The sequence below is a fragment of the Mytilus galloprovincialis genome, chromosome 2, assembly GCF_965363235.1.
Source record: "Mytilus galloprovincialis chromosome 2, xbMytGall1.hap1.1, whole genome shotgun sequence".
Classification (NCBI taxonomy): Eukaryota; Metazoa; Mollusca; class Bivalvia; order Mytilida; family Mytilidae; genus Mytilus; species Mytilus galloprovincialis.
In genome coordinates this window covers 89,508,705-89,521,978 of record NC_134839.1, presented here as the reverse complement: position 1 = coordinate 89,521,978, position 13,274 = coordinate 89,508,705, and the positions used below count along the sequence as shown (strand labels likewise).

The 13,274-nt window shown below is 33.1% G+C and overlaps 1 protein-coding gene across 4 annotated transcripts in view; it reads right to left on the bottom strand.

Annotated features, from left to right (window-relative positions):
• Positions 1-13,274, bottom strand: part of LOC143064796 (RNA-binding motif, single-stranded-interacting protein 3-like) — a 144,922-nt gene that overhangs the window by 110,048 nt on the left and 21,600 nt on the right. For all 4 annotated transcript variants that reach the window (XM_076237900.1, XM_076237899.1, XM_076237902.1 and 1 more), the window contains exon 2: positions 11,103-11,279. In XM_076237900.1, the coding sequence (XP_076094015.1) occupies positions 11,103-11,279 (177 nt within the window). The remainder of the gene's footprint in view (positions 1-11,102; positions 11,280-13,274) is intronic.

The following is a 13,274-nucleotide window of genomic DNA, read 5'->3' as shown; positions in this document are numbered from 1 at the left end:
GAGAAAATTCAACATTACAAAAAATTTGAACTTTTTTTTCAAGTGGTCACTGAACCATGAAAATGAGGTCAAGGACATTAGACATGTGACTGACGGAAACTTCGTAACATGAAGCATCTATATACAAAGTATGAAGCATCCAGGTCTTCCACCTTCTAAAATATAAAGCTTTTAAGAAGTGAGCTAACGCTGCCGCCGGATCACTATCCCTATGTCGAGCTTTCTGCAACAAAAGTTGCAGGCTCGACAAAAACTAGATTAACCTTTCAAAAGTTCAAAGTGCCTTTCACAAGTTAGAAATCTCTCTGTTTTATCACAATTTTTTTTTTGGCAGTAATACATGTTGATAGTGGATCTTTGAAAGTCTCTGATAAGTTCAAAGACACTTTTTCTACACATTGAGTACCAGTTATTTAAAGCTTGAGATATTGTTAAGACTCTTGTCTACTGTTGAAGATGTATGTTGACTAATAGATGCTTCTGGTAGTTTTTAGTGGTGTTGGGTTGTTACATTGGCATGAGTATATATGTAAACCTTAGATCTGTGTACGGCCTCAAATCTGTGTCCGTTTCTCAAATATATGCCCCATTGTGATGTTAATCACTAATCTATGTCCGTAAAAAATGATTCGGTCTCAAATCTGTGTCCGATTTTCAATTGTGACGTCATTCGCAAATCTATGTTTGTTAAAAAAGAGAAGGCCTCAAATTTGTGTAATGTTTTAAATTTTTTTTCCAGTTTGTTTCACCATGCCCACATTTATGTCCATCTAATAAGTTCGGCCTTATAGGTTTTTTGTTTTATTAGAGGTTTCTCAACATCATACGTACGGACGAAACTCTACGAACGTATTGTTATGGAGCAGTAATTTTGTAAAAATAAAATCCACGATAAATTTCTTCCAATATTGCAGTGTGTTTAAAGACAACAGTTATCAATTTCTTAGTCTTTTTGAAACCTTGCATTTTATTTTTGTGTTTAAACATTAGTGTTCCAATTTATTTTCTGTTGTTGAATGTTACGTATTCTTACACTGAATTTTGTTTGTTTACATGTCGTATATGCTTTTCATTTATCTCCCTTATCCATTTTAAAAGAACATTGTTATGTAATGTTAATGTTAAAAACAATTGGCGCGTCTGGTTTGTATTTGATTGATTGTTGAATGTAAAAACGTTCAGTGGCAAGCATTCCATGAATTTCACGACGAGATTAATTAGCGTTTGATACGGATTGAACAGTGATTAAGATAAAAACAAGTTTAGTTATTTTCTATTATTATATCGACACATACTTTACAAATATGGAATGAATAAAGAAGGATTGTTTGGGTATATACTGTCTCCTAAAATAAAGCACCCAACAGGATAGTCTTAAGGTGCACTAGGACCAAGTTGTCCGACTTGTTGATACCCATGAGCGTCATTTACGTGCCCTTGGATATGGAGTATCTTCGATAAATATGTTGTAAACACCAAAAGAAAATTATCTATAAGAAAAAGGTAACAGAAATATAAAGGATCACTCGACCAATCGTAAAGTAATAGAGTTTTGTGTATTCTTGTTGAAAGTATGAGTGCTAAAGCACTAATAGTTACATATTTTTATAAATGTCCTTGGTCTAAATATTTTATATTCTTAATTCCACATAATTTTTCGATCAATTAGATTTTGAACTGTCATAGTTTTAACCATAAATTGTATAGTATATGATAAATATCAAGTCAATATGATATGTCTACGACTCAAAATGGTCTTAAACTAGAGGCTCTAAAGAGCCTGTGTCGCTCACCTTGGTCTATATGAATATTAAACAATGGACACAGATGGATTCATGACAAAATTGTGTTTTGGTGATGGTGATGTGTTTGTAGATCTTACTTTACTAAACATTCTTGCTGCTTACAAATATCTCTATCTATAACAGTACTTTCTGTGGAAAATGTTATTGAAAATCTTCAAATTTTAAGAAAATTGTTATAAATTGACTATGAAGGGCAATAACTCCTTAGGGGGTCAATTGACTATTTTGGTCATACTGACTTATTTTTAGTTCTTACTTTGCTGTACATTATTGATGTTTACAGTTTATCTCTATCTATAATAATATTCAAGATAATAACAAAAAAACAGCAAAATTTCCTCAAAATTACCAATTCAGGGGCAGCAACCTAACAACCGATTATCCGATTCATCTGAAAATTCCAGGGCAAATAGATCGTGACCTTATCAACAATTTTACTTCCTGTCAGATTTGCTCTTAATGCTTTGGTTTTTGAGTTATAAGCCAAAAACTGCATTTTACCCCCATGTTCTATTTTTAGCCATGTCGGCCATCTTGGTTTGTTGGCCGAGTTACCGGACACATTTTTTTAACTACATACCCCAATGATGATTATGGCTAAGTTTGGTTAAATTTGGCCCAGTAGTTTTAGAGGAGAAGATTTTTCTAAAAGATTACTAAGATTTAATAAAAATGGTTAAAAATTGATTATAAAGGGCAATAACTCCTAAAGTGGTCAACTGACCATTTTGGTCATGTTCACTTATTTGTAGATCTTACTTTGCTGAACATTATTGCTGTTTACAGTTTATCTCTATCTATAATAATATTCAAGATAATAACCAAAAACAGCAAAATTTCCTTCAAATTACCATTTCAGGGGCAGCAACCCAACCACCGATTATCCGATTCATTTGAAAATTCAAGGGCAGATAGATCCTGACCTGATCAACAATTTTACTTCCTGTCAGATTTGCTCTAAATGCTTTGGTTTTTGAGTTATAAGCCAAAAACTGCATTTTACCCCTATGTTCTATTTTTAGCCATGGCGGCCATCTTGGTTGGTTGGCCGGGTCACCGGACAAATTTTTTAAACTAAATACCCCAATGATGATTATGGCCAAGTTTGGTTAAATTTGGCCCAGCAGTTTCAGAGGAAAAGATTTTTCTAAAAGATTACTAAGATTTACGAAAAATGGTTAAAAATTGACTATAAAGGGCAATAACTCCTAAAGGCGTCAACTGACCATTTTGGTCATGTTGACTTATTTGTAGATCTTACTTTGCTGAACATTATTGCTGTTTACAGTTTATCTCTATCTATAATAATATTCAAGATAATAACCAAAAACAGCAAAATTTCCTTAAAATTACCATTTCAGGGGCAGCAACCCAACAACAGAATGTCCGATTCATCTGAAAATTTCAGGGCAGATAGATTTTGACCTGATGAACAATTTTACCGCGTGTCAGATTTGCTCTAAATGCTTTGGTTTTTGAGTTATAAGCCAAAAACTGCATTTTACCCCTAGGTTCTATTTTTAGCCATGGCAGCCATCTTGGTTGGTTGGCGGGGCACCGGACATATTTTTTAAACTAGATACCCCAATGATGATTATGGCCAAGTTTGGTTAAATTTGGCCAAGTAGTTTCAGAGGAAAAGATTTTTCTAAAAGATGACTAAGATTTACGAAAAATGGTTAAAAATTGACTATAAAGGGCAATAACTCCTAAAGTGGTCAACTGACCATTTTGGTCATGTTGACTTATTTGTAGATCTTACTTTGCTGAACATTATTGCTGTTTACAGTTTATCTCTATCTATAATAATATTCAAGATAATAACCAAAAACAGCAAAATTTCCTTCAAATTACCATTTCAGGGGCAGCAACCCAACAACAAAATGTCCGATTCATCTAAAAATTTCAGGGCAGATAGATCTTGACCTGATGAACAATATTACCCCACGTCAGATTTGCTCTAAATGCTTTGGTTTGTGAGTTATAAGCCAAAAACTGCATTTTACCCCTATGTTCTATTTTTAGCCATGGCGGCCATCTTGGTTGGTTGGGCGGGGCACCGGACACATTTTTTAAAACTTAATACCCCAATGATGATTGTGGCCAAGTTTGGTTAAATTTGGCCCAGTAGTTTCAGAGGAGAAGATTTTTGTAAAAGTTAACGCAGGACGACGACGACGGACGACGACGGACGCCGGACGACGCCGGACGCCGGACGCCAAGTGATGAGAAAAGCTCACTTGGCCTTTCGGCCAGGTGAGCTAAAAATACAGCATGTAAATATTCTTTTTTTAAATAAAAGACATTTCAAAGGGAAGAAGAACACAGCCGATAGCCCAATATTATTAAATAAATTAATGCTCCCTCTTTTCTCGTAACGGCAAGTAACGTAAAGTTAGGGCAATTTTCGTTAGTTCGTAAGATGTTGAGAAACCTCTAATAAATCATTTCCCATAATGCAATATTAATTTGGTAAGTGTTCTCCATGTGTGTGCAAGGGCTCAAGTATAGTATACGTTTAAGTAAATCTGGCTAAATCATGTCGCTGATATTTATAATATTGTTTAAAGTACGGTCTTATATGACTTTTGCTTTATTAAGTCATTTCTCCATGTGTGTGTTTAAAATCTTTACAAGCGTGTGGTATTATTGTATGCCGTCTTTAAGAATGAAACTGCACATATTTATTTTATTTAAAAGACAGTTAAGAACGAATATTTGTTTGCAAAATCAATGTACAACATCTTCTTGAGATTTGAGACAATAAAGGACATAGATTTGGAACCTCTATGATGCAATTTTAAAAAGGACATAGATTTGAGGCCGGACATAGACTTGAGGCTTACATATACTCTCTACATTTCTTTTTTTTTTTTTTTTTTTTATCTCTAAAAGAATTTCCAGTTCATTTATCTAGTTGTAAAACTGAACATGCAAAATGCAACTCTATTTTCAAATAGTGCTAGTTAAATGAAACTACTTGATTTTCAAAAGTTTTTGGATGGACTATAATATCAGTAATTTAATCAAGAAATGGTTATCAGACTAGAAGAAGAAATCGTTCAAGTATTTTCCTTTCACTGACCTATAAATATTCAAATTTCAAATTCAAAAAAACATAGACATTAAGTCTATATATCAAATTCAATGATATTAAATTTCTACCCATAAATTTTATGTTTCTAAATTTGAATGCATTAAGTTTAAAATCCAAGCAGCCATGTTTATAATATACATAAAATAAATTATGGGTAAATGGTGAAGAAATCTATTTTTTCATAATTACTGATGACAGGGAAAAAACGAATTACTTAGAACACCCACGGGATCATATTTCAGATATGTTTCACTCCTGTTTTTATAATATGAAAACAACAGGGATTCAATACTGGGATTTATGTTACACAAATAACTTAAAGATTCAATGGCTTGATGGATCCAAACCAGTTTTCACCTGTGGTTTCCTAAATAACTTTCGATATCACCTGAACGCCATAAAATATAGAACTTAATTTTCTGGCTCATAAAACATTTGTAAATGGAAAGAAGCATCTACATAAATATATATACACCTAAAATAGATAAAAGAGATAGCTATTTATTACCTTTAACAGCCATTTACATTTTTATGACACTTCTATCAATTTTTTTTAAATGGCAATAACCTTGCAACAGAAAGTGATTAAACATTATGTGATGTTTTAAGAGGGATGAATAAAAAACAACAAACAAATGAAGTCTTTGAACAGGAACTCAATTAAATAAATTTGCTCTATCTTATACTTTCTTCAAACTGTCCATAGATACCCCAACTTGCATATAATGTTATAAAGGGACATGACTGAAGAATAGTAAAAGATACACTACCCAAATAAAAATCTGGCAATAATTGTACATGTGAGAGTGCTAACAAGACGGACAAAGAGATTGACAGATGGAGATATGGACACCCAGTAATTCCATGTTCCCAACAAGGCGTTACGCAGGGGACAAAAAATCAGCATTTTGACATTTGTAAAGAGGCATTACTCTAGCACAGAAAAAGTGAGGCCTCCAAAATTCAAACCTGGTGTGTGTTTTTATGGTAATCAGCATTGCACATTAGCTTGATAACATTTGTTTGAGGCAAAACAATTCAGCATTTTTCCACTTGGAAAGGGGCATAACTCTAGAACGGTAAAAAGTGACAACAACAAAATTATCAGAAGCATAACAAGACTGAAAAACTTAAAAGTAGGCATGCATAACTTACTGAGGAGCACTAACTAGAGGATCTAAAGATTTAGAGGTGACATCTCTAATCTAGATATATATTAGCAAGTTTAACTATATAATTCGTGGCTTTAATCTTCTTATTGTTGCTGATTTTTTTGTTTTTTGTTTTGATTCTTTATTCACCAAAGATCTATGCAAAACAGATTAAATACTCAATATTTTCTTAAGGATTTGAATCAACTCCTACTGAAAAATTGTCATTTTTAGTCTTTTTTTTTTGTTATTACAACCTTGAAAGATGAACATTGATTAAACTGTGTTTCTTTGTCATTCAAGTATCACCTTATAGTTTCAACAGTCCATCCACACTGACTGTAAGTTAATGTGACACTCAGTCTTGCTGGGGAATTATTATTGACAAGTCAGGTCAGCCTAAATGTCCATTTTTATAGATTTCTGACACACAATGGTGACCTAGATTTTAGAGACCATATTACATCTCCTTGTGTTCCTTGACCACCTATGCATGTATTCATTATAATAATTAAAAAAACCAGTCTATACCAGTAAAGAAGGGGCCATCAAAAGACTCCCAACCCCACCTGATTTTGGCTACTTTTCACATTTTTACGATTTTGAACTCTTACTCTAAAATGGCCATTAAAGTTGCAATATTTGCATAAACACACATCTGAGTTCATAAATTGCATGATTGAAGTCCCTGATGTCAAAACAGTTCAGCTGAGGCAGTTCTAAAAAATTATGGAGGGTCATCCAGGCCATCAAAGAATGGTGAACACCATCACAACTGCAGGCAGACAAAGGGGTTAAACAATGGAGAATGCTCTATATGGGACATTTAAATATTTGAAAACTGACTAAGTTCCAATCAGAAATAAATACTCAAACAATGCAATTATAGCAGGTGAACAACTTCAATATATGTGGAATCTTCCTCTGAAGTTTCTGGGATTTCAGTTTCAGAAATTGTTGAAAAATTACCAAGTTCCCAAGTCTAAAAAAATGAGACAAAAATCCTAAAATAATTCCATAAAAGCTTGTGCTCAATTTCAACAAATTTGCATTCGTCTTCTCATCTGGCTGCCTTACCTAACCAACAATGCAAAATCATCAAGAATAAGTGTGGAGTTTCTGTTTGCTGACAAATTGGGTTATATGTAAATCTTGTTAATCAAGTTAATTTAAATAATAATAGAATACACACACGAAATCGCGGGCATATACAGCTTGTGAACTGTTGTAGGATGTTTTCTTGTAAAAGATATTATGTATGGAGAATTTCATGAAAGGTATCAAAAGCCCTCTACCTTTTTACCAAAGTCCGATATTTGTTTCCTTTCTGTTAAATTCAATTATTTTCGTGTTTCTGGCCTCAGACCATAATTATTCTTCTCCTTTGCTACAATGCATGTTTTGGTAAAAGTCAAATAAAAAATAAAAGCATCGCTTCAAACATGAAATAAATGTAACTACTTGTATATAGACCATTATTAGTCCAATAAAGTATGCTAGCTTCTAGGACAATCCATCTTCTTTTGAGAGCCTTTTTAACATGTCTATGGTAGGATATGAATCTTGTATAAATGATTAAGACCGACTAAGGTTAATTTCAGGGGTGGTCGGAGGGGTCCTGATCCCCAAATCCCGTTCTTAAAAACATGAAACCCGAGATGCAGAATTTAAAGAAATTCATATCCCAAAATCCTGTAAGGATCAACTTTAATCCCGAGCTTAAAAACAATCAATCCTGACGTCCCTAAAAAGGTGATGCCTCCCTCTGATCTCTACCCTACTTTCATTTTTGCCAAATCACTACTTTCACTTTCAACAATAAATTTGTATGCCCATTTATGGGCATCATGTTTTCTAGTCTGTGCATCCTTTCGTTCGTTCGTTCGTCCGTCCATCTGTCTGTCATGCTTCAGGTTAATGTTTTTGGTCGAGGTAGTTTTTTATGAAGTTGATGTCCAATCAACTCGAAACTCAGTAAATATAGGGCCGATGTGGCATCCGTGTACTACGGACACATTCGTGTTTCCTCATGTTTTACTTATTTCAATTATATGCAACTGGTATGACCCCTTAAATAGTAAACATTTCAAAGAAAATAGTAGACAAAATACAGAGAGTCTCTATATATTAAAGTAGTACAATCGTAGTTTACGTGTAGATAAACGCGAAAAATAATTGTCCTCTCCAAGGAGGTTTAATAGTTGTGGTTCTTGCAATCTAAACACCATGATATGGAGAACGCTCTGATTGGCTTATCTATTTTTCATTTTTGTTATCTATAATACGATTGGTTGTACTTGTGCATGTTTCAAACCAGAAGTCTTGTCTATGACTAAAAGACAGTATGATGTCAGAATCAATATCCGGACTCCTTTTTTGTCGTTTTTCTCCAAATATATCTCAATAAGAATGGATGACAAATGCGACTATACATGTTACCTATAGAACACAGAGGCATGATGATTAATTTATCGTGGAAGGAAGAGAATCGACACACAAAATGAGCTCTTCTCGTTTGATAGTATAGATTATGTGAACTGTGCAGAAGACTGTTTTATTGTGAGAAGGGAATTAACTCTAAATCAAAATTTAGTACACATTAAAAAGCTAGACATTTATTGATGCTAAATATAAAACAGAAATCAGATTATTCTCAATATCAAGAATAATATTTTATTAAAATAAATCAACAACCATATCCTTCTAAGTGAATATGACAACTACCCAAGGGAGACTTTATTGAAAGTATTGATAAGAATGATTTCAATAATTGCAGTTTATATTTATTATTACAGTGATATTGTTTGCCTTAAATTACTGGAGAATAAAGGCTTTTTCCCCTGGAGAAAAATTCCAATTTGAAAAAAAAATGGCTTAAAATTATTCCCAAAAAGACAACTTTTGAACAGTGCAGTCTCAGTAGTAATTGAGCATGAAACCAAACTGAAAAACACTCATTTAAACATTTTCATGCCTAAAATGACTATATGTGCAGATATGAGGGCTTATTTATGTATCTTCAATGACAATAAGGGGTCTTATTTTAAATGAGGGTTTACCTCTTGAAACGGGGTCTGCAAATTGAAGATCCAGTCATATTCATGGTTTATTATAAATTTCCCAATTTAATAAAAATGATGCATATTTTACCAATAAAAAAGGGTAGAGGTAGTTTTGAAAAAAGCCAACAATATCACTGAATTATTCATTGCAAAGTTCCATTGGGGTTTCAAAATTTGAACCTCTTCATAAACAAGTTAGCCTCATTTTCAGAATAGAAAAAAATACATGCTTGATGCTCTCAACTTTTAGGAGCAGTGGACATGTTATCATAATTCACTGACAACTATTAATTTTATTGATAATTCTTATTGTGGCATTTAGTACAAAATTACAAAGACAAGCTCATTCTACAACCGAACAAACTAAAATAGTGTAAATTAAACTTGACCTTTATCTACTCTCTCAAGGTCAAATTTCAGTGAATTATTATTCATTTTCATGAGGGATGGGTAGGCAATGTTACACATACCTGTACAATACTGTTATTCTCCAAATTTGAAATAATCTTTTAGTTTTTATATCATTGGATATTTTTTTACATATTTTAAAGTGCAATTCAAACTTTATAAGTTCATCAATACATACATGTACTCCAAGTCAAACTATATAAGTTCATCAATACATACATGTACTCCAAGTCAAACTTTATAAGTTCATCAAAACCTACATGTACTCCAAGTCAAACTTTATAAGTTCATCAAAACCTACATGTACTCCAATTCAAACTCTATAAGTTCATCAATACCTACATGTATCTAAGTCAAACTTTATAAGTTCATCAAAACCTACATGTACTTCAAGTAAAATTTTATAAGTTCATCAATACCTACATGTACTCCAAGTCAAACAGACCATTCACTAACAGATCTTTCAATTTCTGCCAAACAAAAGACCCATAATATAGAGTTTTCAAAATTATGCATCCATTTCAAATTTTTCTTAAGTGTTTTAAAATTTCTCCAATCTTACTTTTTATATTTGTTAATATTTGGTCATTTTTTTATTTGCTAATCACAAATACTATCACAGTCTTTTTAGTTTTTAAAAACTTTCAAAAATCAGCTTTGAAAACCAATCAGTCAATGATAGCAGGCAAATTAAAAGAATAGAATAGATTAAACTAGAAAGATCATTTATCATTCAAACTGTAACATTCAATTAAGAACTGTAATGACACAATGTGAATTAAAATAATTACTTTCAGTAGCTATCATGAAGGCATGTCATCATCACATTAATGGCAACCTCATCTCTATTATAACTTAATCAATATCTTATCAGGGAAACAATTTTAGTCAGCAACCTCCATATCCATCTGCAATAGTACCTTTATAATATTATTTTTTTTATATATATAAAATTCTATATAGCTGGAAAATTGCCAGATGAAAACAAACATTTGCCCTATTTGGTATAATGACTACCTTTGTTCTGTTTAATAATAAATATCCTAAGATTTTCAATTTTCCAAACCCCTTTCAAAATGAATGTTCTGCTACTATAAAACAATGATTAGTGGCTGTTTTTCAAACTCTTCCAAGACTTTGTTGGTATAAACCTTTGATATAAACTTCTACAAGAAATGTATCCTGGAAAAATTTTACAATGCAATTTCCAATACAATTATGTATTTGCAAGGGACATAACTCCTTTAAAATCATTTTTTGGGCACTAAAATTTCAAATATGGCAAAAGCTGTACATGTGAAAGATTTTACAAGACCCAGTAGAAGGCAGAATGATATTTCTTTGACCCCTGCTACAAGTTGTGCAGGATCATTATGATAAAATATTGTGGTTTTTCTCATAAAAATATATTTGAAATTTATAAGTTATTCTATAATTGTGTTAAATTCTCCTTACCCATCACCAGGTCAACTTAATTTGCAACAGTTAAAACAAACTGATGGACATCTGAAAAGCTGCAAATACAATTCAGTTATCTCTAAATGCTTGTAATTGATGTACACAAAAAAGAAATATATACCTGAACTTGAGCATAGCTGCCATATGCTGCCGGATTTGGCTGAGGAAACCTTAGCCCTCCTTGATAGTAGTTATGTGATGACTGCCATGATCCCTGCTGGGACTGGTTGCCTGCTATATTTGAAGGTGTTGCTGCAGGTGACATAACACTCCTTTTTGGATTGTAATTTGATCTAGACTGTAATAAGATAAATTAGAAAATCTGTATTATTCTGGCTTATTTGAATCACCAGATGTGAGAACTTATCAGATTATAGACAATAGAATTAAATTACAAAATATGCAAAGCAGCAGAAGAGGTTCAAAATGATCAAAAAAAAAGTTTACACCTTTAATATTACCTTTGAAATGAAAGAAAAGATCAGCGCAAATGCGTGATTTGATTTTTGGTGTTTTAACACCACTTTTAAGCACCAGTTTTGGGCTATTTCCTGGCAGCCAGTTTCTATTGGTGGAGGAAGCTTGAGTGCCGGGAGAAAACCAGTCCTTTGATAGGAAAACTGACAATATATAGTGCTAGATTGACAGACGACTAACAATGGGTGATAAGTAAAGCTCACTTCAGGTCTTTTATAGATAATGTTGTGGTATGGGTTTTGCTCATTGTTGAATGCCATTCCATGACCTATAGTTGTTAATTTCTATTTCATTTGCTTGCTTGTGGAGAGTTATCTCATTAGCAATTATATCACATCATCTAATTTTCATAAAATGTATGTTACAATTAGTTTTGAAATATTAACCTTGTGTTGTATATAAGCATGTGCGTATTTGATTTTCAACTGACTATAGAGATGGGTACAATGACAATGCCAAAAAAAAAGTTTATTCCTAATTAATACAAATTGTATTTGTTTTTTCAAATGAAACTTTAAAATATCTATTGTACCTTTATCTGTGTTTAAAATGTATCTTTTAATCTAACAATAAAATGTCACCTACCTTTAAGGAGTGAGAAATCACTATCTTTTCATTATACAACTCATCAATGCATTGTAAGGCCAAACCAATATATCATGGGGATCAATACGTTTGAATGCATATTAATTTTGCAAGACCAGACCACACCTTTCAATTGATACAGATGATGCAATTGAGATGTGGGGTATAGGCACTTTGGGTGAATCAGAAATAAAGACTGTGAGATATTGATTATTAACAATATTTCGGACACTAACAGTCGAAGATACTTGAAAAAATATCTTTCAAAATATCTAAATAGATTTGTTTGATTCCATTTTATGTGTTTTTAACGCCACTTTTAAGCACTGCTTTTGGGCTATTTTATGGAAGCCAATTTAATTAGTGGAGGAGAAAACCACTGACCTTCGAAAGGAAAACTGACAATCCTTGTCAATTAAGATTGGACTAGAGTGCACCCGCACAAGCTGGGTTCAAACTAGTGTTGACTAGCAAGTGATAACAGTAGTAACTACTTAGACCACTGGGCCACCGAGGCCCCTATCGGAATAAGTGATAACAGTAGTAACTACTTAGACCACTGGGCCACCGAGGCCCCTATCGGAATAAGTGATAACAGTAGTAACTACTTAGACCACTGGGCCACCGAGGCCCCTATCGGAATAAGTGATAACAGTAGTAACTACTTAGACCACTGGGCCACCGAGGCCCCTATCGGTATAAGTGATAACAGTAGTAACTACTTAGACCACTGGGCCACCGAGGCCCCTATCAGAATAAGTGATAACAGTAGTAACTACTTAGACCACTGGGCCACCGAGGCCCCTATCAGAATAAGTGATAACAGTAGTAACTACTTAGACCACTGGGCCACCGAGGCCCCTATCAGAATAAGTGATAACAGTAGTAACTACTTAGACCACTGGGCCACCGAGGCCCCTATCAGAATAAGTGATAACAGTAGTAACTACTTAGACCACTGGGCCACCGAGGCCCCTATCAGAATAGACTTGATGAGGATATAATTATACCATTGTTTATGAACTTATTTTGGCAAAATTAAATCAGACTGACTGCTTATAGTGAAAAATTATTTGAACATCTCACTTTTAAGAATGTGTGAAACTAAACAGATCATATTATATTTGTTTATCTTAATCATATCTAATGCCCCCTTAAATCTTGGCTTATGATGTAGACATTTGTTAACCTCTTGGAATATTTTCTGATTTTTTTTTCAGGTTTTGACTAG